Below are 27,292 nucleotides of genomic sequence, written 5' to 3'. Positions count from 1 at the left end.
ACTTGGGCGATTGGCTGATCCGAGCATGGTCACCCAAACAGATTTCGCAGCATCTCGAGGACACCTGTTCACTGCTCCTTGACTTGGGCTTCCCCCAGAACTTAACAAAATCAGAGACTTCACCAGTGCAAAAGCTCCAGTTGATCAGAGCAGTCTTGGACATCCGGGAAGGGAAGTATTTTCCTCCCGCAAATAGAGCCACCAACGTGGCACTCATGGTCAGTCTTTTCCAGAACTCCAGCAGTCTCCCGGCATCTTTCGTTGGCCTCATGGCATCCTGTATTTTCTTGGTACTGCAGGCGAAACTCCGGATGAGACCCCTTTAATGGCTTCACAGGAGCCAGTGGTTGCAGTACTTCAGCGAGATGTTGGATGTGCCCGAGGTGTCGAGGTCTGTGGTGATGGACCTGACCTGGTGGCGCGACAGGACTAACATGTTGGCAGGAGAACCTTTCTGGGCACCATGGCTGGAGGAGCAAGTGTTCACAGACGTCACGCTGAAGGGCTGAGGAGCTCATTGAGGCTGTCTCCAGATCAGCGGACATTGGTCTTAGAAGGAGAAAGGTTACCACATCAATCTGCTGTAGCTGCGAGCAGTTAGACTGGCACTGACATTTATTTTTGTGCCCTCCTTGCAGGGAAACATGTCCTGGTGTTAACGGACAACATGGTGACCATGCACTAGCTCAGCAAGCAGGGATGCATAAGATCACTACCCCTGTGCAGGGAGGCCAGGCAGCTGTGGTTCTGTATGCTAGTGAAGAACATCTCATCCTGTGCTCCTCATCTGGCAGGGCTGGGGAATGGGTTGGCAGATGCTTTGAGCAGGCAGAGCTCAACCTCCCATGAGTGGGAGCTATGGCCGGAGGTCCTTTCGATCTTCACCCATTGAGGCACCTCAACGGTAGATCTGTTTGTGACAGTGGACAACATGAAGTGCAAATAGTTCTGCTCGAGGAAACATTTCCCCCCAGGGGGGCATGGTTTAGTGGAGTGGGTCTTCGACATCCATTGTGCATTCCTGCCGATACCGCTCACCCCATCAGTTCTCATGAGGTTGCAGAGATTCAGGGCCCACATGATCCTGATCACACCGGACTGGGCAAGGAGGGCCTGGTACACTGGATATCCTGGAGCTGGCCGTATGGCCACCTCGACGACTTCCTCGGAGGCTGAACCGCATGTCGCAGTTGGGAGGCAGTGTGCTACACCCAAACCCAGGCCCTCTCATCCTGCATGCATGGCTGTTGGGAGGCTGAGATAAGGGGACTGGGGCCTCAATAAAGAGGTGCTGTTGGCTGCTTGTAGACCATCCACTAGGTCACTACACGCATGCAGTCGTAGAAGGTTTGTGAGTTGGTGCAAGGCAGAGGGATTGGACACCATGTCGTGTTCCACCACCTCTGTGATGGAGTTTTTGTTGGCCGTAGCCAATTCGTTCTTGCAAGCGGGCACGTTGAATGGGTATGTGGCTGCCATTTCCCAGTTTGAAAGTATGTCTGAAAATGTTTCTTTCTTTACCATTGCTGTGGTGACCCAGTTTTTGAAGGGCCTGGTTATCTATTTACCCCCTTCGCTTTTTGCTTTTTGTGGTCCCTGTTTGGGATCTGACCTTGGTTCCCACTTTTCTGATGGCGGCTCAGTTTGAGCCTTTGCATTCAGCTCCCATCAGACTTGTCACATTGAACACTGTGTTTGTGGTAGCAAGCACGTCTACTAGAAGGGTCAGTGAGTTAGTTGCATGCAGTAAAGCCCCTTTCCTGAGGCTTTTTAAAGAAAAGGTCTCCCTGAAATAGTGCCCTGTGAGAAACCTGAAGGTGCCTTTCTAGCTAGTCCCGGGGATCTGTCATCCAGGTGGCTAGGACACAACCATCACTATTGGATCCAGTTCCTGGGGAAGGACCAGTCAAGGAGGATCACCTGGAAGGGGGGGGTCCTCGGGGAGTGGGACACTGATGGGTGAGACGCGGTATCCCCCTTCCTTTGACACCTTTTTCCCATCTCTCACATAGGACATTCAAAACCCCTGCCCCCCGTCCCCTTTTCCAACACAAACACTTTCGCACAACACAAAGGACAACGGACTGACACCAGAACCGGTTGGTTACCTGACATGTCCCAATACAAGGGTCAGGCAAAGTCAGGCAATTGATCAGAATCACACACACCTGACAGCCCTTTCCCTTCCCCACAGGGATAAAAGGTGGAGCCCGAGAGCACAGTATGAGCACGGCAGACAACACGAGACAGATAATCAAGAGCAGCAGTTCAGGAGAAGGAGAAAGACAGCAGGAATCGAGAGGGTAGATAGGAGAGAAGTGAGCTTGCCCTTTTCTTCCCAGACCCGTGGAACATTCATGGAAGAGAGCCTAAGACCAATAACAATGGCACAAGTGTCTTGCAGCAGATGTCAACGGTACAAGAGGCAAGCCTACGCTGATAAGCAGGAGCAAGGGAAGCTCCCACGTCCGTGGTACCGGCCTTGAATCAAGAGAAGAGAAAATCCAAGCAGTTCATCACAGCCGGTGAGTCGAGGGGAGAACCGTTAAGAGCCGGGCTGTGCTCATTGAGAATCGCAAAGTGTCAAGTTTGAACCAAGTTCAATGAACTGTAAAAAGTGTTAAGGGGAGACCAGCTGCAGAGGGAAACCGGCACCACGTGGGTGCTATCTCCAAAGACTCTGGGCGATCCGCATCTGAGCGAAACTACAACCAGAAGGCCGTAGGAGAGCCACCGAAATAGGTCAAAGTGGTCATACTGAGGGTCAAGCAAAATCCCTGTACAATTGAAAGACTTTGATCTACAAACTGTGTGAAGGAAAGGGAAGTGAATCCCGCAGTGAGAGGAATCAAGGGAAGCGAATCCGAAGAGGGCCAAAGTCTAAAGTCCCAGGAAACAGTGTGTTGACAAAAGTGAACCCGGCCGAGGGATGTCCGCTGGAACTGTTTAAAAAGACATTAAGATGGCTCCTCTGATGCCGCCCATGGGAGACCCGCCGCCGCCACAAATATGACGCGGATCCCGGCAAGTAACTCGATCGCCGAGGCGACCCAAGGCGATCGGAACCACTGAAGCACATCTGGGCCGTGGATGAACTCCTAACGCGTGTGCATCGTGCCCAAATCCACCCTCCGAGCCCACCACCCAGCGCCCTCCGTAACATCCAAGATGGCGGACGTTCGGGAGACCGGAGTGAGGAGGCGAGCGACGATCGAGTGAGGGGGTGCGCACTGACACGCGCCGCCGCCCCAGCAGCAGTGGACCCAGCGGTGGACCCAGCGACAGGAGACAACCCAGGAACAGCTCTGGCGGACGTTCGGGAGGCCGGAGTGAGGAGGAGAGGGACGACCGAGTGAGGGAGTGCGCACGGACACGCACCACCGCCCGAGCAGCAGGGGACCTAGCAGCGGACCCAGCGACAGGAGACAACCCAGGTACAGCTCCGGCTCCGACCTCCGCCTGAGCGGTGTGGGGACTGCAGCGGCGGCCGCAAAGGAGCCCCCACCGAGGATCCTCCCGATTTTCGGAACACCGGCTGGGACATACAGCCCCGTGGTAGACTGCCTCCCGCCTCCCCCCTCTCGACTCCCGCAGTAATCCGGGCCCCCTAGCTGAAGACGCCGGGGTCCGGTCCATATTGGGGCCCAGGGGTGAAAGCCCACAATACGGGAGATCAGCGGCAACACCCCGCGCCCTTGCCGGGGGGCACCCTAACGGCAGCAAGAGAGACCAGCAGTTCCCCCCCGACGAGGGGCGGGGGACCAGAAAGCACCACGAGTCACCAGGAGGGCCAAGAGTAGCCCGTACCAACAGACCCTAACTCTCGGAGCCTCAGGAGGCTGAGTCGGCCACCGCAAAACACCCGGGGGGCCCCACGACAAACCCGGCCCGCCGCATAAGCGTCACCAAAGAAGGCCTGAGGCTCGGCCACACTGCCAAACACCCTACTCAAGCACCTAAGAACGGGCCCCCTCCCCAGTGGCCGCTTAACGCAATCCTGCGCACCGTCCCCGTCAACCAACGGCTGCAGAGGAGGCGCCCCCACGACAGCAGAACCTACGCAAAAGAAGAACAATAGAGGCACGGACACAACCTAGCCTCTCCAGCTAAAAATCCCATAACCACTAACACGCGTCCACCACACTCTTCCTGGGGCGCCCCGGCCCACTCCATTATTTAGCAAACCCACGCATCACTCGTCGTAACGACCCCCCCACTCACCTATCATGTCCAGGCAATCGAAAGCTAACAAAACAACGGACATCCCCACAATGTTTGCTGGCGCGGACAAAAACAAAAAACTAGACACTACCAAATTGACCCCGCAAAAACAGCTGGAAGAAAAGGATGCTCTAGCCACCAGAGGGGACCTAGTAGCCTTTATGGCGGACATTAAAGCTGAATTCCGCTCCTGCTTAGCCGACCTCACCTCTAAAATAGAACAAACGGATCAAAGAATAACAGAGGCGGAACAGAGGCTGGGGGAGGTTGAAGATCGATCACAAGCTCATACTACCACCCTTAAGGAGATCCAACAAACTATCCATACAATGCAGGACAAATATGAGCTGCTGGAGTTCAAGCAGGAGGACCTGGAAAACAGGGCACGCCGCAATAATCTCCGGATTCGGGGGGTCCCATCCTCGGTCCCCGACAACAAGCTAACGGAATAGATAGGCGACTTCTTCCAGGCCCTATTACCGGATCTAGACAAATCCCAGCTCCTGCTAGACCGGACCCACCGGCTGCGCCCGCGCCGGGGCATGGACTCAGACCCTCCCCCAGATGTGATCACCAGGGTCCATTTCTTCACAACCAAAGAGGCCATAGCAGCAATCAGCCGTACGGGAGACAGTCTCTCATTCCAAGGTTCCCCCCTCCAGATTTATCAGGATCTCTCGCTACTTACCTTACAGAAACGAAGGGTGCTCCGCCCCCCGGCGCTTTTTCTTCAAAAACAACAGGTTCGGTACAGATGGCTGTTCCCCACGGCACTGCAATTCTCATACAGAGGCACTCTCCGACGGATCAGCCACTTAGAGGACGCAAATTCAATCATGCAGCCAACTTCACCCAGTGAGACCTCCTCGCCAAACCTAGACAAAGCTGGAGACTCTGAACCTCCTCCCTCCCCAAGGCCCAGGCGATCATCCTGGTCAAAGATCCAGCGAAACCACAAGAAACGATAACTAAGGATGACGCACACCACAGAAACAGGACTTCCCACGGACTCTGGTCCCGACAACATCCACCCCGGACACCTACGACCTTGCCAAAATCTAGATCCGCCTCCTTCTCGTTGAAGGAACAAGCCTATCGAGCAGCGGCGGCGGACCATTCCCGTGGTTCGTACCCATTCCAGGGAGACTTTCCAACAGCGGCTCCCTGGACACCCGTAGTTCTCAAGACGAGATGGGACAGTTGGCCCCGTTGGCCAGGGAGAGGCCCATACCCGAAAGGTCGGGCCCCCCACAAGTTAAAGTTGCGGCCCCCCGTTGGGGCACCGCTTTAAAACCTCAAGTGCAGAACGATACCATAGTAGCTCCCGACAGACATGGCAGCTGAAACAATAACTCACGACCCCCCCCCAACCCAAACATCGGAACAAGTGACCCAAACGGACCACCAGACCCTGCGGATCCTCTCCCTAAATGTGAATGGGCTAAACTCCCCCAACAAACGGAGGGCAATTTTACTAAAACTCCAAGATGAAGATGCCATGATAGCCATGCTACAAGAGACCCACCTGTTGCCGGCGGACGTAACGCGGCTCCGCTCCCGGCTGTTCCCACTTCAATTCTTCGCCTCTGGAGGAAGCAAAAAGGGAGGCACTGCGATCCTCTTTCGAAAAGACTTACACCCGCAAATTCTAGAAACAAAAACGTGCCCGGAGGGCCGGTACATAGCGATCAAATGCCTTCTTAGGGGAGACCTATACACCCTGGTCTCAGTCTACGCCCCCAACACGGGACAATCCCTCTTCTATGACTCGCTGGGCACAGCGCTTGCTGACTTTGTGGAAGGCCAAATAATCGTAGGGGGGGACTTCAACGGGGTACCCGATCCCACCAAAGATAGATCACACCCCCCATCTCCAGGTGACTTTGCTCAGGCTCTCAGCCTCCTTCGGCTCTTCAGGTCCCTGGACATAATAGACTCATGGCGAGTGTTCCACCCCAACGAAATAGACTACTCTTTCTATTCATTTGTCCATCGCACCTTTTCAAGGATCGACTTGTTCCTGCTCTCCCCGCAAACTTTCCCCTCTGTCAAGGAGGTCTCCATTGGCACCAGAGCCATATCCGACCACGCTCCAATGCTCCTGGAACTCCGGGCACAGAACCCCAATCCTCTTGGCCCACGTAAATGGGCACTGTACGACCCGATCCTCAATGACATGGCCACCAGAGACAAGATCGCAATAGGCATAAGAAATTTCTTTGAAGAAAATCCCGCCTCAGACACCTCGCTAGCGAACAACTGGGACGCCATGAAGGCGGTAATAAGAGGCTCCCTAATAGCCCAAGGGACGGCTTACCACCGAAACAGGCGCCAAGCCCGAATAACCCTAGAAAATGAACTAAAAGAGGCAGAGGCAATACAAAAAGAAAAAGGCTGGTCCCCTAAAACGCAACGGCTCATACGCACAGCAAGGAAAAGACTGGAAGCCCACTATGCGGAACAGACCGCTCAACTGCTGGCGAAAGCAAAGCAATCGTATTACGCAAAGGGCAACAAGGCCAACAGGTTCTTGGTAGCCAAGCTAGCCAAACGCCGACGTAGTAACACGATCGCCAGCCTGCGCGATCCCAACGGAGTCATGCACTACTCGGAGCCTGATAAGCAACGACTCGCAAAAGACTACCTAGCCCAAATTATGAAGGCAACCCCACGGAGCTTACCGCAACAGATGGAATACTTACAAGAGGCAGCAGTACCTCACCTCCCCGAGACAATGAAAGACGAACTGGAGGAGCCCATAACGGGGGAGGAGGTGGAACAAGCCATCAAATCACTGAAATCACGGGCCCCTGGGCCAGACGGCTTCTCAACTAGGTTTTACAAACTGTTTAGAGCCCAACTGACCCCGCACCTGGTTGCCCTATTCAACTCCTTCAGAGAAACTGGATCGGTGACCCCGTCGATGCAGGAATCGACCACTATCCTCCTGCCTAAGCCGGGAAAAGATCCGAGAAACCTGACCTCCTACAGGCCGATTGCCCTCTTAAACATCGACGCAAACATATACTCAAAAATCCTGGCAACCCGCCTGAATCGTATCCTACCGAAAATCATTCATCCCGATCAGGCCGGTTTCATTCTGCATCGGACAGCAGGAGACAACATACGAAGAACACTGAACCTAATAGACCTCGCCTCCCGGAACTCTCAAAAACTAGTGTTGGTGGCGCTGGACGCAGCTCAGGCATTTGACAGGGTGGATTGGACATTCATGAAGCACACCCTTAAAGCCTTCGGCTTTGGACCAAACTTCCAAACGATGGCTCTAGCCAACTACAACAACCCAAAAACCAGCCTAAGAATCAACGGCCACAATTCGGACCCAATCCCCCTGTCATGCGGAACCCGACAAGGCTGCCCGCTGTCGCCCCTGCTTTTTGCACTTACCATGGAGCCATTCGCCCAAAGAATCAGACGAAACAACCAAATTAAGGGCATACAGTGTGGCCCCACGCAACACAAAATCGCCCTATACGCGGACGACGTTCTGCTCACGATCTCAGAGGCCCACTCATCCCTAAAACATGCGACCCGTGAAATCGCCACCTATGGAGAAGTCTCTGGCTTTTCAATAAACTTCGATAAGTCATCGGCTTTGGGCATCGGCCTCAATTTAGCGGAGCAGGAGGCACTGTCCAAGATATGCCCAATAACATGGGGAAAAAAGGCCATCCCCTATCTGGGGGTCCACATCCCGGCAGACCCGGGAGACACATATAAGGTCAACTTTCCTCGACTCTTCACAGAATTGGAAGGCGACCTGAAACGATGGGAGACCCAAGAGATCTCACTGCTAGGGCGCATCACGGCATGCAAGATGAACCTCCTCCCCAGATTCCTGTACTCCTGCGCCTCCCTACCAGTAGCGATTCCCACACCAACGCTCCGAGGTCTCCAAAGGACAATGCTGAACTTTATCTGGAAAGGTAAGAGAGCGAGAATCCCTCTCAGGACGATGCTGGGGGGGTCCAAATTAGGAGGGCTCGGGGTCCCGGATTTGCAAGCCTACAAAGTAGCGGCACAACTAGCACAGGTGCAGGCATGGCAAAACATAACAAATCGCCCTAGATGGGTTGAACTGGAACAATCACGAACACCCCTGCCCCTACGATTCTTGCCACACATCCCACCCCCCCTCAGGTCGCATTGGGGAGACCTCCTCCTATCAACTAAACACACCCTCAGCTCCTGGGACTGGGCACTAAAACGGAAGGGAGTGCCAAGGGGGCTGAGCCCACAATCCCCAATCTTCCACAACCCAACTTTCTCACCGGGAGCGAATCCCCGCAACTTTCAAAATTGGATAAACGGGGGACTAGAGACAGTGGACCAGCTATACATAGGAGGGAGACCACTCACATTCGACCAATGCAAGGAGAAATTCCAACTCCAGGAAAGAGACAGATTTACCTACATCCAGATACGCCACTGGTGCTCGCACCCCCAGACCCTCCAAGCAGCGACACGCCCCCCGACCGCTCTGGAACTCACACTGAGAGACCTCCCCACCCGCGGTAGAGTATCCACCCTATATAGACACCTTTTAGCTGACTTCCTGACCACAAAAACTCGATGCATGGCTCAATGGGAGGCGGACCTGGGACACCCAATCGAGGACCAAACCTGGGTGGACATATGGACCAGAACTCACACCTCATCGACCTGCATCACCAACAGGGAATGTGCATATAAGGTCACACTCCGGTGGTATTACCCGCCCCTCCGACTTCACCACATGAATCCGCAATTGGACCACTCCTGCTGGAGAGGATGCGGCCACCCAGGCTCCTTCTTCCACATGTGGTGGACCTGCCCAAAGATCCAACGGTTCTGGAGGACATGCCTGGAGACCATCTCGCAGATCACCGGAACGACAATCCCCCTAGAACCAGAAGCAGTCCTGCTAGGAGCTCCGATCCCCACGATCTACCCGCGCTCCGGGCCCAGAGCGAAACTACTAACCCACTGCCTCCTGGCAGGGAAAACAGTGGTGGCACGAACTTGGAAATCCCCGGAAGGCCCTCACGTAGCCCAATGGTGGACCAAACTATGGGACATTCTGATCGCGGAGAAAGTGACGGCGGCACAAGCGGGTATACTCCACAGGTTCCGGAATATTTGGGCCCCAGTGCTAGAATACGACCAGCGCTTCCCCGCCCTAACTTACAAACCGACCCGAGCCCGCTGGATCCTGGAAAACCAAGGGACCCCCGAGGCAGAACCATAGACGCTGAGGCAAGAAGCGGACAACCTAGGAGGGAAGATACCACCTCCAGAGACTGAGGAGCAAAAAGGCCGAAGAACGAGGAGAGGGAGGAAACCCAGGGGGGGGGATAAGAGACTGGGGATCTATATACCTAAAGAATCACTGCCGATACTGTTTGTAATTATCATTCTGCCTTGATTGAAAATAAACAAAGTTAAAAAAAAAAAAAGACATTAAGATTTGTGAAGAAGGAAAAGCCATAGTGAACCCGACCTAGGGAGGCTAAGATTCGAGAGGGGTCATCTCCCGGAAGAAGGGAACCAAAGGGCGGATAAACCTCACCCTAAGTGATACCAAGAAACCAACTTTCATTTGATGAAGGAAGTTTTGTTTTATTATTTTGAAGACATCATGTCCTCGAAGGCAAGAGACTTTAAAGTGAAACAAGACTTGACCATCGACGGCCCTTATAGCTGAGCTGTCATCTCGTGCTGGGAAAGCTCAAGAGTGTGCTGTGCTCCGCGATTCCAACTTACCCCGTGCTCAAAATATGGGGAAGGGAGACCCAGGCTACCACATCCTGACATATTATTTGAGAAAACCCATTTTTGTATTAGTTTTAAGGTTTGGCAATAGGTTTCTTAGTATAGGCCCTTTTATTTTGACACAACGCCACTAGGACGGTCTTATTTTTCATTTGATGGTTGACGCTTGCTCCCATCTTAGATTTAGGTTTAGATTAGGCGCTTTTCCAACTTGCATACAGCATTCATTGTTCAATAAACACCCTTGAACTGTGATCACTTGTGTCCATCTTACTTGTTGCCACCATGAGTTCCTTACAACCCTCATTTTTAGCCAAAAGTGGTGTCAGAATTTCATCTGGGCCATAGCATCGACCTACCAGCATTTTACCCTCCACCCCAACAATTCAAGGACAAGAAGAGGCTCCACAGATTGCATCCCAAGAGGGCACTGTGTTTTGACTGACCACAACGGCTCTTTTAGGAAGGATGACCAGTCATTTGATTTTTCCCAATCCCATTTGGGGCAAGCAGTTATCAAACAAACTATCTCTCACTGCTGTGCCTTTCTGAATGCTACCAGACTGTGCGTAAGGAGGTGCTGAAGATGGTTAGGGGTCACTCTACAAGAGGGGTTACTGCCGCCTCAGCTCTCCAAAGGGGAGAGCCTGTTGGAGACATTTGTCGCACAGCGACTTGCTCTTCTCTACACACGTTTCCCAGGCATTACAGCTTGGACCTGGGCCGTCGGGCAGATGCATGCTTTGGTAGGGCGGTCCTCCAGAGCTTTTTGGTGTTGACTTCCAACTTTCCACCAGCATGGCTACTGCTTTGGGAGTCTATCAAGATCAGTAATCTGTGAGAGAATGCAATCCATTGAAGGAGAAATTACTTACCATATGGATTCATGTCTCACAGATTCCTCATCACCATCGCAGCCTACCCCCCTTGGAAGTCCACAGCCTTAATCGCATTCTGCGGTTACATCTCTGTGTGTGATGACATGAGGATTAGAATGTTACGTTTTAGGCAACAGCTATCCCCTTACTAGACTGCCCTCCTTCTTCTGGTTTTGTCTCCAAGGTTGCGACATGGAGGAATAAGGTAATCAAACCATTGTTTGCTGGTGTTTGTTTTTATGCCTTTCCCATTACTGCATGTTTCTGCTTGCACACTTGAGCCCAGAGGGGAAACAATGAGGAATTGGGGAATGCGGGTATAGTGCATCCTTTTATATGACGCCCGACGTCACAACCGTTTGAGTAATGGCACGGCCGTATATGAGGGGGGAGTCGTCGATGATATCAAGCGGCACTATGCCCCCATTGGAAAATTTGTCAAGCAGCTGATGCTGGATAGCTAGCTATCAAGATGAGGAATCTGTCGGGAGGAGAATCCATAGAAAGAACTTTTACTGGTAAGTAATTTTTCCATCTCCCTTAAGTATGGAGGGAAATAAACTACATACTAGTTGTACAGTAGTCACTAGTCGCAGGCACTGTTGCTTAAATAATCAAATCGGGCTGTGGGGATCAGAAGGATGCGGACACGAATGGCATTTCCAATATGTGTTTATTGAATAATGGGAATAGGGCGCATCTTTCCCTAGCACTATGCAGTGTTCCCTACCTGTTTGATAACTAAGGTGCTCGTCAGTCATGAGGAAATGACCAGATGAAAAGTCTGCTGTCCAAAACTCTAAACCTAACTCACCCTACAACTAATCTTCTAACGAACTAAGGCCGGTGTACTGGTTTTCTTTATAGAGTCCTCTTAATATCCCATTTTCAGATAGTTTCTGGTCACCAGCTGTACCAACTCTTTTAATTATCTTACAAGGGTTTTGGCTTTTCCCCATCTTTGTGGACTTTCCTCCACAAGTCCTTTCTTGAACTTGGTTTGGTCTTTTGATGCAGGCTATTTATTGGGCGGTGGGTATTCTTGTACGTTATACTCTTAGGTGGGGTATGATTCTGGGATAGTTAATGTACCCCCTTCACAGCTGTGTTATCTCCTGTGTGCCTTTTATCTCATAAGCTTCACTTCATGGTATTTTCTCTCTTCCCATGGGGATGTTACCCCAGTTGTAATGTACTTCTTCCCTGGTGTGCTCAGGGTTCTCCTTCTCTGATTATTATTGTTCATCAGTTTTATATTCAGTGTTCCGTCAATCCTACTGGGATGAGTTTCTTTAAATTTTATATTCAGGCTTTTTTCACTGGGACAAGTTTCTTTTAATTCATAACGAGTCCCCTGTGGCCTACCGGTCCTCCCGTTCCACCTGTTACCTTTACCCTTACAGGGGAACAAATCTGTGGCCTAAAGTAGCTTGGGGCCGTTCTTTTCCTTCCACTTCTTTGTCAGCTCGCTCTCACCGACCTTCTGTTCTCGTTCCAATGTTCCGGTATTCCTTTTGCTACCTAGCCGGCTTGGTGCACTCTCAACCAGGTGGTGTCGGTGACGTTGGTCAGTCAGCCTGCCCACCACAGAGTCTCTGTGGTCATGCCACCACTGGTACCTGGGTTCTCCTTCTCTCTGCTTCTCTCTGCCTGCACATGCTGGCTCCCCTCTCTACCTCTCCCCGCCTGTATCTGCTAGTTTTCCAGGATCTGTCTTTCACATTCAGAGTCGATCGGACTTCGCAGGCTTTGTGATTCGGCTTGGCTCCACCTCCTTCAGGTGTTAGGTTTACAGGAGGCCTCCCCTGCTGGTGCATGAGTCTCTCTCTAGTCTTCCTTCTTTCCACATGTCTTCTCTCTTCAACCTCCTTGTCGCAGTCGATTGGAGGGTTTCTCTTAAAGCGACAGAGCTTTTCTTTCATTAAAAATGACATACTTAATTCTCTTTTTCATCCAATGTTCTGAATATAGTGTGCTTTGCATATCAGATCGTCCCATGTATGCCAACACAGAGAATGGCTTAAGGAGGTCCTCGGCAGAACGGGAGTCCTTGTTCCCTAAGGCAGAGTCTCTCCTAGTGAGGTCCCACTTGTTCAGACCTCTAGGGAAGGTGCTGCAGAATGGGCTCACCTCCCTAGTCTCAAAAGGGGAGGCTCCTCCTTGGGGAGAAAAGAGGAATTCTCTCGATCCGTTGCAGGGCTCACAGCTTACGTTAACTGAAATTAATGTTACCAGGGCATTTAGCGGTGTCTGTGGGCTGATGTCATTCTGTGCTGCATATTGCCCGTAGGAAATATTACTATTAACACTGGGGTTCCTGTAGCATGGCCCGCTGGGGCTTGTTCTTCATGAAAACATGCCCTATGTGATTGTGTTTTCACAAAAGAGTTTTCCAAAGTGAAATGGTCCCTTTCGGGAAAAGGAAAGAGTGCAAAATAAGAGTCCCAATTCTATTCCTTTAACAAATTGGTTTGGGCTGAGGATGTGAAGAAAAGTATGAGGCGAGGGTGCAGATATATCAGCTACAACGAAGTTAGTGTTTTTGAAATTTTCAAAATAAGAATTAGGGGAGTTGTTTAATGCATCACAGAACCACCAAAAGATTGTTTGGAACACACGGTAGGGTAGAGTGCAAATCTACAATAATTTCCCAAATAACACATACATTATGTCTAATTTGAGACAATATTGCAAACTATCACACATATGCCTTACATTTCTCTTAGTATTTTTGTATGCTTGTAAAAACTAATCTTGCCTGTTGGTTTCCACAAAATAAATGCTTAAACGTAGGTAGAATGTGCCCATTCCTAAATGCATTGTAGGAAAATCACATGGATTGCATTTAGTCCGAATGTAAACACACTTGAGACATGTGATTTAAACATGGTTTGAAATTATTTTAAACTCTATTTTCTAATCCTAGCCGAATTCTGCTGAAGGATCATAGCTTTGAACTCATTGCTTATATTTATCAGTCGTAGTTAAAGGCATACCGTCTATATAATCTTTTGTTTGCTCGTTAGCAGTACTTTCAAAATGTACACCCTCAAGCTTTTTAAGTGCTCCAGCGGATTAATACTTAAAAGCTTTGTAGATTTTGCTATAGTAACCCTCAATATCAATGGGTTTTTGATAACACAACCAATATTAATTACGCCTGGGACATCTCTAGTCAGTAAACATACCGTCTGGAGCTTAATCTCCGATCAGTGTCCTTGCCGCAGCTCAAGGTGACTTCAGAACTTTTTTGTTCACACTTTTCTTACAACACGTGACACAGAGTGGAGTAGGGTATGATAATCCATGTGGCGAATGCACAGGGAACATTCCTATGACAGTTAATTGTTTCCATCTTGCCCTGCTCCTATAATTTCCTCATAGAATTCAGTGTTACCCCTTTCTTCCAGCTGAGTTCGATGTGAACGCAATGAGATTATTTCCCTATTGATTTCAAGTTAAATTGACAGGGTGAGTAAGATCGTTCGAGTGCCAGACAGCACTCAGTGCTTAACTCTGCTCTTGTTAAGAGGGGCGTGGCTAGCAGGCTAGGGATGAGGGCGTGATCCCTTGAGAGCTCCTACGGCCGCCCGTAAGTATCCTGAAATATATCCTGCATTGCATCGCAGAGGATACCAAAACTGGCTCCCTGGGCTACGGAACACTGGGGGAGACTGCAGAGGGACTCCTAACAGAAAAAACTGTCTCAAGACCATGTTTCTTTGACAGAGAAAGCCCCCCTGAGGAGGTGCGATTAACACAGCCAACATGGCCACTGCCTGCTAGCGGCTGCGAAGGGGTGCAAACGCGTCTACACTCCAGCCCCACCCTCCCTGGAGCCCCACAGCCAAGGACAGAGATTGCTCAGAGGCTCGCCCGGACCGGGGGAGGAGGAACCAGAACCTTGCCGGTGCTCCAAATCCTTGGGCGGAGATCACCAGCCCCTGGGGTCACGGCCGCGCCGTGACATAGCAGCCCACACTCACAAGCTGCAGACAAGGAGGGCGTGGGAGGATGTCGTAGCCCCCGAGCGGAGAGGCAGAAGCTGCCTGCCAGGTCCCGGGCGGTGGCTCATCAAATCAGCGGGACATGGCACCACTAGGGGGGGCCAAGGAGGAGCAGCACCATCCATCATCCATCGGGCGAAGAGAGCCCTGACCCCCAGGTGAGGCCTGGCTGTCTGGAGGGGGCAGATGCTAGCTGGAAGGAGAGCCCCAGGGGAATATGACGATGTAGGCACAGTGAGCACACCTCACAGCAGACTACGGCACTCTAGACCTTGCAAATCACAGTACCAGAGCAGCCTGTGGCCTGTGATACCCCGGGAAGAACATCAAACACTGCAGATTGGGGGACAAGACTTGCTAATCAGCGGAGCACTGCAGGGGTGGGTATTAGCACGACAGTGGCCTACACACTGGAGATAAGATCTTAGGCGGAGGCTGGAAGGAAACTGAATGCTTCATCACGAACATAATGAATACTAGAGCACACATCGAAGTGTGGGGCTGGTGGAAGGACTGTTGGGGTGGGAACCCGCGACCCTCCAGCACATGGTGGAATGGAGAGAGGGTCCTCAGGGCGATTTGTAACCACTAGGTCAGCAAAAGCTGGAGAGCGAAAAATAGCAGGCATCCCACACCAACAAGGGGACAGGAAAAGCCCACCAGGGGGCCTAGGACAGGAGGAACTTTCCCCCTGCAGCGATCTCTAGCGGGGGGGACGTTACACAACTGTGCTCACCCAAGAGTAACTGCAGAGACGGCAAGCTAGCAAGGTCGCACCACAGTACACAGGGCTACGAAATCCAGTCCCTCTTACTGGCTTGTCCCCCGCACCCCCATGCGGGGGGACGGACAATGGGAGGCAAAAGCAGGCAACCATGGATGGACTCCTTCACAACGTTGTCAACAGGCATGCAGACTCCAGTGACTGCAACCTGATTAGGGGTTTGGGGGGACCAGGCAACATCCTTGGAGATGCGGATAACAGAGCTGCTCCAGGCAGTACAAAGCTCAATAACAGCACTAGAGCTGCAGATCGGCCATATAGGGGAGGGCCTGAACCTACTGCGAGCGGACATCCACAAAGTGATGGATAAACGGAACGAGTGCAGGGATGAGAGCGGACATACTGGCTGCTTCAGATGACAGACACATTGGCTGCACGGACGGAAGATGCAGAGCTGTGCTCTCGCTGTAATAATGTATGCATTATAGGCCTACCGGAAGGGGAGAAAGGGGAGTCGATGGAGTTATTTCTAGAGGACTGGTTGCAGCATGAATTGGGAACCAAGGACCTCTCAGGATGGTTCGCAGTGGAACGGGCCCACTGGGTCCGGCACGCAAACCCCCTCTGGGAGCCTGCCCTCAGACGTTGATTGCATGAATATTCAATTACGGGGGCTGAGATGCTATACTCCAACTGGCGAGACGGCGGGGCCCAATACCCACAAATCAGGGGTCCGGCCTCATATTTCCAGATAACACGAAGCAAGTTGAAAACCTGCGACAGCACTTTGATATAATAAAGCGGACCTTGCAAGAAAACTGTGTCCGGTACATGCTCCTATATCCAGCTCGCCTGAAGATCATATAAGGAGAAAAACAATGGTTTTGTAACTCACTAGTAGAGGCCGTCTGGCAGTGGTGGGAAACTAAGGGAAGCTGGACCACAGCAGCAGCTTTGTCCCAGGGGAAACGCAAACCATGAGGGCCCTTACAGCCTGTGGAAAGGGGAGCTCAGAGGGAAAATGACTGCACATCGCAGCAGGCCAAAGGGGGCAAAGTGGCTGTCGCAGGAGATGGTACCCTACAGATGGTAGCAGAAGGTGCTGAGGGAGAACCGTGAGCAAGCAACCACACAGATGAACGGATCAACGGGGAAGGCTCAGCTGACCAACTGGAGGATTTGCATAACCCTGACACTTAAGCTTTCAATCAGGATGGAGGATACACTCCGGACACTGCAGGAGGTCCCAGCGGAAACTTTGGGCGCTAGACAGGAGGAAGGCAGCAACAGGAGAAGCGGCAGCTATACCTCTGCTCTGGGAGTAAACTAACTCCCTGCTGAATTCCCACCCCACGTCAAAGGGTGTGGGGGGAGCCCACATACCCCCTACGTGGGTTGACTACTGCCCCCTCTTGAGGGGTAGGAGTGGGCAGACAGCTAGCGTACAAAATATAGGCATTATATAAGGATACCCTCATGTTGGCGGGTGGCTTATTTCCAAGGTTACAGTTTGGTTGTTAGATAAAGTTGGGGTTATGGGAGTCCTGGGTGGGAATTGGGGAATGGGCGTGTGGCATGCGGAGGGGGGAATGGGTGGAGGGGAAGAGTTCCAGCTCATTGAGCCACACAAAGTGTTGACTTCTGCAATGGCACTAGCAGTCAAAGGGAATGGGGGAGGGGCGCAGTTAGACAAATGGGGTCAGTGGCAATCCTTACCTGGAATGTGAGCGGGCTTGGACGCCCGGCGAAGCATCGGGAGGTATTGGGGTTTCTGAGAAGATGGGGGGGTACAGATAGCATTTATCCAAGAAACTCAACAAGAAAGAGTTGGGCAGGGTGAAGGCCTCCTGGGTTGGGTAGGTCTACGGGCCGACCTCTTCATACACCAGGGGGTACTAACCCGTATAGACAAACGGGTTCCTCTCTGAGTCACTAGGGTGATGCAGGATGAGCTGGGGGAGATGGAGGGAAGGGAGTTATGCTTAGGTAATTCCTACGCCCCCAACGTCGATAATGACATTTACTTCCCAGGGATGGTGGACATGATAGGAGGGGATGGATACACCGATAAAATCTGGGAGGGATTTCAACTGTGTGCTCCAGCCCCATCTGGACCGGTCAGATCCGAGGAAGCGCAGTAAGCCTCTAAATCCCTGGACCGCGCGGTGGCAGACCTCAACCTCATAGACCGATGGAGGGAAAGCAAGGGCGACGAGAGGGCCTACTCCTTCTACTCCCACCCGGATGGGACATATTCCTGGATCGACTATCTATTTGTGGGGAGGGAGCAGTTCTCCCCAGTTCCGGGACATTGGCTATATGGCCAGGACGCTGTCAGACTATGTACCCTTGAAAGCCACGATGTGCTGGGGTAGGAGGACGAGTGCCATCCCCACCTGGTGGGTAAGGGCTGAGGCCCTGACAGATGGGGCCTATGCAGAGGAGCTCAGGAAGGCCATAAGGGACGACTTTGAATTTAATGAAGGTTCAGTGGAGGACTATGGGGGACTATGGGGTACTATGGGAGGCCTTCATAGTCACAATGTGGTGCAAATGTAATGGCCACATCCCACGGGGTCCGATCGATGCTGCTGGCCACCGTCAAAACAGAGCAGGAAAGGATTAGGAAACTGGAGTGGGAGAAAGGAATGGGGTCATCTGGCGCAGAGATCCTGTGGGCAAGGGTGAACCAGCAAAGGGCTTGGGACAGACTGGGTAAGCATGATTTTGTGCATTAGATAATTAAGGTTCAAAGGGAGGGAGACAACGCTGGGAAACTTCTGGCATGGTTGCTCAGGAAGCAACAGCCACGACGGCTGATTGCAAACATTGAGGATAAGGCGCAAACCCTGATCAAGACACAAGAGGGCGTTAACGCTGTCTTCTGAAAGTTCTACAAGCCACTGTACACAAGTGGGGGGCAGGTGGATGCAGCACACATGGGGGAGGTCAGGCCTCCCTCACCCAGCTGACGGAGGACACAGTGACAAAACTAGAAGGGCCACTGTCGGTGGAGGAAGTTAAGATGGCAATAGAGGCTTTGGGGTCAGGGAAGAAGCCAGCCGGCAGTGGTCTACTGGCCGTATTTGACAAACTATACACTGACCTACTAGCCCCACAACTTTGCCGGCTCTACGAGGTAGTTTCCAACCAGGACGGCTTTCTGAGTCAATGAGGGAAGCAGTCACTGGTACTGCTAAAATCAGGGAAGGAGCCGCAGCATTGTGGGTCTTACCGGCCCATCTCACTGCTGAATTTTGACACCAAGCTTTTACCTGATGCATTGAGACCAATCCGGTTTTGTCTGGGGGCGGAACACCACGATGAACCTTCGGCGACTCCAATATGTCATAGACGGGGTGCAGGATAGTGAGGCGGAGGTAGCGGTTGTCTCTGTAGACGCAGTCAAAGCCTTCCACTTGATGCAATGGGAATGGCTCTTTTGTGTACTTGAAGAGAATGGTGTAGGGCCGAATATACTGCAATGGATTTGCTTGTTATACCAGGATCCATTGGCCAAGGTGTGGACGAGCAAGGTGGTCTCTGACAGTTGGCAGCAGCACCCGGCAGGGTTGCTGGCTGTCTCTGATCCTTTTTGCGCTGGCGCTGGAACCGATGGCCATAATATTTCGTTCAGAATTCAAGGATGCAGGTATAGCAATAAGGGGGCAACACCATGTCATATCTTTGTGCGCGGACAACGCTCTGTTATATGTGCAAAATCCCAGGGTCCATTTCCGTACATGTTGGAAAATATTGAACCATTTGGAAACCCTCAAAGGTGAGCCAGGACAAGTCTCTGGTGTTACCGTTGGGTGCATTGAGGGGATAGGCGGCACGTGACCTTCTCGAGTTGGGGCTGCGGTCGGAGGTGGAATCCTTCATCTACCTAGGGATCCAGATCCACCATTCGGTCGCAGACACATTTCAATATAATTTGGGGAGGGTGCTCACAGGATTAGACGACAGGATAACATTCTGGGACAGGCTGCCCCTATCCGTAATGGGCAAGATTGCTATTTGTAAAATGGTGATCCTCCCACAACTACTTTATTTCTTCGCAAACATCCTGTACATGGCCAGACCACTCTTCTTCAAATCACTGGACCGTAAGATAATGGAAATTACTATGAGGTGGGAACTGGCATATGGTGCTGTTAGCTATGCTGCGTAGAGGGCGACAGGAGGGGGGGGATTGGCTCTTACAGACTACGAGCTGTATTTTCTGGCATCCCAGCTACAGCATGTCACTAAATGGGAGAGCGGTGAAGGGATGGTAGATAAGCAGCTAGTGGGGCTAACGCAGAAAGCACCACTCGGGCCTCGAGATGCTATGGAGAGTGGCAGGGAAAGCGGAGGTGGCATGCTTAACCGCAGTGGTCAGGCAGGCCTGAAAGAGGGCCTGGGTCAAGTTGCAGATAGGAATGGGATATAGCCCCGACATATTCCTGAGGGCCGACACAAAGATAGCCGAGATCATAAGGGACATGGGGGAAGCTAAATGTGCTGCGGGTGGGTGCCGGACCATGGCAGACCTTTTTGAGGTAGGGGGACTCTGTTGCCCTTTAGTATTTGGGCAGAGAGGTGCCAGATGCCAACTGGGCAGTTCCTAAACTATACCAGACTGACTGGCGCCTTGGCGTTCATATGGAATATACCAGAGGAATCCCCAACCACACGCTCTCCAGGCGATCCTAACTACAGGGGAGAAAGGTGCATGCAATATCCAGGCTATATGCTGCATTGCAGGATAGTAGAACTCTCTGACAACTCAAGGTGGAGGACAAGTGGGGGCACGATATGGGAGTCATGCTCGAGGAATCGGCCTGGCCTAGAATATACAGGAATGTGGGGAAGGACTCAAACGCCAGATTCAAACTAATTCAATATCTTGCACCGGGTATACATAACGCCCCCAAAAACTGCACATGATTAACCCTAATCACCTGCATCAATGCCCGAGGTGTGGACAACCTGCAGCAGGTTTCTGGCATATGATCATCTCATGAAAGTGCCCTAGATGCCTCGCAGAGGTGGGTGGCAGCGGAGCAGGGAGCGGTACAGGTATTGGGGAGGAGAGAGGGCTCTGAGGGCAGAGGACTGGTCTGGAACATCCTTCTACATGATTTGCGGACCTACCCTGACAATCTCCTTCTGTGAGGAACTATAACGCTTGAATGTGAAATTCTGGGACATTGTGGGGAGCACAGACAGTGAGAAGGGGTCGGCCTCCCTGCCAGCAAAGGGGAGGCGGGGCGGGGAACTGATTGGGACGAGGGTTCCAATGTTCTGTTATCATAACCGAAAATGTTAATAAGTATGTTTTTAACAAAAAAAACTCTGCTCTTATTAGATGCAAAGCTAGTATATTAAGCGACACACAATTTCAAATGTATTACACTGTGGTCTGTGACAAGATTGCAGTAGAATGCGCTCAGTAAAAATAAGTTGTATGTCATGCCAGTGAAGGGTCTACGCTTTTCTTTATCTAAGCTTTTATCACTGGGGTCAGAATGTTAATCTATGAAACCCTCTTAATTAGTAGTAAAATTCCATAATCCTTAGAGACTTCATTAGCAATTTAATTGGATTCACCTGAAAAGCAAGGCAACACAGCCTCCCTGAAGAGTGTTGAAACACAAAAGCGCGAGGAGGAGGAGAACAGCAGCACAAATGCAGCAGAAGGGATCCATCCCTGTGAACATTTTGGCAACAATTGGGATCTAACCCAGTGAATTGGACACTTTTGGGATTTAACACAGTTATATATTTTTTCTTTCTTCAGGTAGTATATTGGCCAGGAATTGGAGTGCGCGCCTCACCCCCTCTTTTTTACACCTCTTAATTAGGAGCTTGGGAATTATCATCCTGCTTAAGAACCAATCTTAACATATGATTTAGGTGAGACAGCTGCATTATTTTTGTATGACTAAGGTTACTGAAAGTTGTACCATAATATCATTCATTGTGTTCCTTGTATTATTGGAGCAAAAGAACTGCCTTTCTAGGCAATTACTCTGTAAAAGGATACTCGCCCACATTTGTGGCGTTGGATAATTTCTTGTGCGCATGTATAAGTCATACCCCTCTTTTATGTTCAAATGTTTAAATCTACTATATAGCATAGGTACCCACTGCAAGATCCACACACCCATGCCATACTAAATGTCATATAATTAGGGTGCCAACGCTTGCACTACTTCCACAAAGACAGATTTCTTTTCAGTTGAGGGGATGTTTTCTCCCTCAACTTCCCCCTTGTTTCCGTTCCCAGTTTTCTATCACACTGTCTATCCTGGACTTGGCTGCTGTGACGAATCCCAGGATGTCGTCGCTGCTTCCAAAAGGGGAACCCCTTCCTATGAGGCCAGGATGGTGATTCCGATACCCGATAGTACCTCTCCTTCCACCCCTACCCTCCTAGATTATGTACTTTTGTAGCCCAGCAAAAGTAGAGAGTACTGAGACGAATAAGGTCTCTAGTGAGTTGCATCATCATGCCTCACTCAGTACTGGGACGAGGATGAGGCACGGTGCACTACAGAATTCTTACCAGAACCACTTTGTGCATTCTAGTGGTTCACAAGAGCTGATTGGAAGAAGCAGCGTTAAAAGTAAAGATGGACTTCACGAGGTATCAAGCCCTCCTGGGAGGAACCACGAGAGCAATCAACTACCAGGAGTGGAGTCGGAAGCTGACGGAAACGCTGAGAGTGGAGAGAGACAGTCGGAGGCCGGTCCATGACATGGGGTCCACATGGCCAGAAGGTGGGCAGAAGCTCCGGGCATGAGACCCGGGGAGTGCGCGGTCAAGGACCTGCACTGCCGGGAACACTGAGACTACTATGGAGATGTTGCAGCACAAGATAGGCTGCCATATGCCACCAGAGCCCTGTAACAGAGCCCAGCTGCTCCAGAGGAGCAACCACCTGCAGAGACCACGCAGTAATGTATGCTGGTGACTGAAGAGGCGCTGGAAGCCTAAGGAAGTGGTGGCATGAGCTGAAAGACTGGGAAAGCACGGTCTGGGACCCTGTAACCAAGGAGGAAACAGTTGACTGGACATGAGCTTGTACTAAGGCTTGGCAGGAGAATGAACCGAGCCTACAAAGTGGGAATCTAAAGTCAGAAGTGGGAGTCTGGTACCTGTACCCATATAAAGAGTACTGTGAACCTGATAAACAATATGTGCAGTACTTGGCATGCGAGTAAACCAAGTCTGTATGTGCCATCACAGCTTGGGAGAGCATCCAGGCTATTCCTTTTCGTCGTAGTACCTGGTGGGATGAAACCTGGTCTGCCAACCAGGGTCAGGGACCCACCATAGCTTGGGAGAGCATCCAGGCTGTTCTTTTTCATTGTAGTACCTGGTGGGAGGAACCCAGATCTGCTTATCAGGATGAGGGACCCACCACAGCTTAGGGAGTGAAGCCAAGTGGTTCTTTGTCGCAGCGCCTGGTGGTAGGAAACCAGGTTTGCCAGGGAGCAACACAGCTTGGGGAGTGCATCCAGGTTGTTTTTCTTCGTCGCAGTGACTAGTGGGAAGAAACCAGGTCTGCCAACCGGGGTTAGGGAGCCACTCCAGTTTAGAAACAAATTTAAGCTCCTTTTCTGTGTGCAGTTGTGCCTGGTGGAGAGGAACCAGGTCTACCAATCAGGGCCAGGGACCCCCAGAGACAGAAAAGAAGCCTAAGAAGGGCCAACCAGGGGACAGAGATTTCCCCCAACAGTTGTTGAACTTTGCGAGGAACCTGAACAAGGCCGGGGAAGAGATATATTCCCCAATTCTTCAAGGTCTGAAGATTCCAGAACTGTCTTTTGTCCAGGGGAAGGGTACCACTCCCTTTGGGCTAGAAGGACCAAACTTTTACTTTAGTTTAAATTAGATGTGAGGGGCAAAGTTAGGATTTTGACATTGGATATTGGGACTTTTACTTTGGACATTGTGACACTAGTTATTTCAGTTGAGGCATGGAACCCCTTCTTGGAGTTCTTCCTTTTTACCTTTGAATAAAGGCATCTAATAACCACCATGACCCCCTCCCCCCATGTCAGAATCTCACTGCTGCACCTTCACACCGCCCCTAGCCTCTTTGTGTGGCAGTCTCAGTATTGCTATGCTAATGTTGGTTCAGTCTGAGACATTAATTAAATTCACCAACCACAAAAAGCTCCATGCTTCAAGTCCAATCCACCACGCAGCCATACACAATTTACAATATTCTATATAAAGCCTGCCCTCATGTAGTTGCTCCATTGTTTGCAGACACAAAGTTAATCTTCACTCTCTGCGCAGACCTTTCACGTTCCACTATTAATGGAGCATCCTGCACCACAGCTTTCACAAATATTAAACCTCTCCATTTTAGCTACCAGCTTATGTCTTTCCGGTTTCCTTTATTTGTTTACCCTTGCCTTTTCTTTTGCACCCTCCTCCTTTGCCTTTACTTCCAGAATACGGTCGGAAAATCTTGGGTGGAGGTGGAGCACAATGTCAAAAAACAAAACAATAGACCTGACTTGTATATACATGTTGCATGTGTTAACTTTCATATGTACATAAAAAAAATGTTTGCAAATGAAGCAGATGCATTTTGCTAAACCACTGGCGTGTATTTGGTAAGTGATACATTTTCACTGATTATGAGCTGCAAATGCATCCCACTTTCTATCTGTGTATTGCCTTTGGATTCTGACTTTTGACAAAGATAGTTATTAATGCCCTCCCCTTCAGCTTTTGATTTACCTCCAACCTCACACAGTTTCTAGAGTCTGGATTCCCTTCCAAGCAATGAGCAGGAAAGATGATTTCGGTTTGCTTCTTTCACCCCAGTGGCAGGCTCGTTTGACAAGTGCAGGATTACCCACGAAAGAATACCATTGCCTTTTAGTGAAGGGGTGCAAATGGTTAGCGGATAAAAATTGTGTAATTCTTTCTGATCCACTGATGAACAGATAACTGTTGCTGCAGCAGGGTCCTATGTAGTGTGTAAGGCACTGTCTTTCATGCATTGATGTAATGCCTAATATTTGTATTTTTATCTCCCAGCTCTTGAGGCCAGTTTATGAGGAGAATAAGTCTACTGTGGGTACGTTTCAAACTTCAATATTATTCATAATGTGTGTTCTGTTTGTTGCATTCTGTTCACAACCATTGCTCTTACATTAAAATGTCAATACTATACTAGCTGATATTTGTTTCTTTGTAAATGTGTTCTGTATTTGGGGTAGATTTATAAAACAGTGTTGCAGAATATCTACAAAGGCTTTTACCCTTTCACTTTTGTACAGATTTCACTTACCAAGTCCCCAATTCAAAAACGGGGGCATGTGTAGGGCTGCTGCAGCTTTTTACGAGACACGTTGCAAAACAAGTGGAGAGGCCTGCTTACTAGTGGGCCCGAAAGACATGTATAGTGGCCCCAAAAGAAACATATTGTGATATTGTGGGAACATGTACAGTGGCCATGGCCAAAGGCTATGGCTAGTGGTCTGTAAAAAAACAAAAAGAAAAACGATGGTACAACAAAACACTTGAAATTCACTGAAAAAACCTTAGCTGAGGTGCAGTTAAATTGTGTGGATTTAAAGCAACAAAACCCTTGAAATTCAGCAGATATCGGAAGTCATGACCAGCTTAACTGGCGCGTTCCCGTTGCAAAGGCCATGAGCACATACATATTATAAGAGAAGGGATTGATAATGACATACAAAATGGCATTATGGGGGACATCAACGGGAACAAGCCAGGTTAAGCTGGTCATGACTTCCCACATTCGCTGAATTTCAATGGTTTTGTTGCGTTAAATTTGTGCAACTTAACTACACCTTAACTAAGGTTTTTTCAGTGAATAGACATTTTGCAGTAACTCGAGATTAAATCTCCATGTAAATGACAACATCTATGTTGGATTAGAGCAAAGCTTGTGCTTCTGAGCAGGGCTGTCGCTCCAGATTTGTTCCCGACCTTCAGGGCCGGTCTTGGACCAGATTGCACCCCAGGCGGGAAGCATCGTTGGCGCCCCCCGAACCGCACAAAAATGACAAGAGAAGTTGTATGTTACAAATGGCAACCTGGGGGAAGTTGCTAGGGGGCCCCTGAGGCTCGAGGCCCCTTTCATTTCAAAAGATTGAAAGGCCCTGACGCTGTCCCTGTACTCCAGTACAGTGACGTTTGCCAGTTACACAGTCCTTCAGCCTAAATTCACGACCCATGTAAACTACTGAGGCCTAGTAAACCATGGTTCGCTGCCCTCTATCGCAGTGATTTTAAAAGCTTCCCATCTAGTGCAGTGGCACACCCCAAATCTGGCCTGCCTGAAATAAATCTTTGCTCAGAATTCCGTCCTTTCATTTGGGGAGTGGACTCACCTGCATGATGCCACAGGGGGCCCATGTACACAGGGTTTTTCTGTGAAGTCACCGGAATATGATTTAAAATTAAAAGTACCATTTACATAAATTACATACATAGGATATATATCTCTGATGAGGAAGACATTCAAAGTACACCTGTTCTGTTCCACATCCTCAGGCTGCTGTGGGGGATGCCATTATAATGCCTAGATTATATGACACTCCTTGTAGAGCGCTAGCAGAATCTATAATGTACTCACTGGTTCATCGGTCAGTGCCTGCAGAAGACGCACGTTACACTAGCAGCTTGCTCACTGGTGAAACTGTCTGTAACTGAAACAAGAGGGCCAGGCTGGGATGGGCAGGCTGAGTTTAGCTTGGTAGAATATTGCATACCTCAAAGAACAATAATGAATGTAGGCTGTTTGTGTCACTACTTGTGGTACGTCCTGATGTATATGCATATGTGTATGCCTCGGCTACACAATTCGAGCAAAACTTCACTTTAGGGTACTAAGCAGTGTTGTTAATCCTGCAGGTTTATTTTGACACTCCAAAAATTGAACTGTCACAATAACCCCCAGGACATAAACCTACCATTTGGTTTGGCTACAGGGGCAGATGAGCAATTTGTTAGGCGAGTGGGATGAAGTAGAACGATAGGGGGAGTGGGTGGCAGCCTGATAGGACCGGATAATCAACGTCCGACACGACACAGGTTAGCGATCTGTACATGTAACTTTGGCCCTTCCTGGGGTTAATTTGCTGTGAGATTACAGCAATGCAACCGATGTTTGGAATGGAAACCCAGTGCCAGTGGCACTGACAGTACGGCGTACACTGTGTCATATTTTGTGTTCTTATGGAAGCAAAGGATCTTTGGGTACAACCGAAATCTCTTACCCATTCAATAAACACTGTATTGTGTATTTCCTGAGCAAAGATCCCCACCAGCTCCGTCTAGGATTGGTGTACCTACGGCAATAAACTAATTAGGTTACCAGAAGGCTCCATGTCACCAGTGACACCACCACCCAGTCCTGTGCTTTCATTTCACCATCACCTGCATTTGGGGAGTTGAATTCTTTATTCACTTAATTTGATGTATTGGATGAAAGTAAAAGTAAACCGACATGGTGCTTCATTACATGAAGTCATCTGCTAATCTTATAGAAGCTTAAACATCCATTCCTTATTACTCTCCGCCTCACAGGACATAAAAGCAATAACGCAGGTGGATGAGAAGAAAATAAATGAATGAAATGCTAGAAATAGGACGTGATATGTGCAACAGCTGGTCAGTTAGGGTACCCCATGTCTATAAAATTGAGAAA

At 50.1% G+C, this 27,292-nt stretch overlaps 1 protein-coding gene across 5 annotated transcripts in view; it reads left to right on the top strand.

Annotated features, from left to right (window-relative positions):
• Positions 1-27,292, top strand: part of RGS3 (regulator of G protein signaling 3) — a 1,502,625-nt gene that overhangs the window by 885,956 nt on the left and 589,377 nt on the right. For all 5 annotated transcript variants that reach the window (XM_069609876.1, XM_069609875.1, XM_069609874.1 and 2 more), the window contains one exon: positions 24,652-24,691. In XM_069609876.1, the coding sequence (XP_069465977.1) occupies positions 24,652-24,691 (40 nt within the window). The remainder of the gene's footprint in view (positions 1-24,651; positions 24,692-27,292) is intronic.

This window comes from Ambystoma mexicanum, chromosome 8 (genome assembly GCF_040938575.1).
Source record: "Ambystoma mexicanum isolate Mex_15411 chromosome 8, UKY_AmexF1_1, whole genome shotgun sequence".
In the NCBI taxonomy this organism is placed as follows: Eukaryota; Metazoa; Chordata; class Amphibia; order Caudata; family Ambystomatidae; genus Ambystoma; species Ambystoma mexicanum.
Note: the sequence above shows the minus strand (reverse complement) of the source record. Positions and strands in the feature narration are given on the sequence as shown.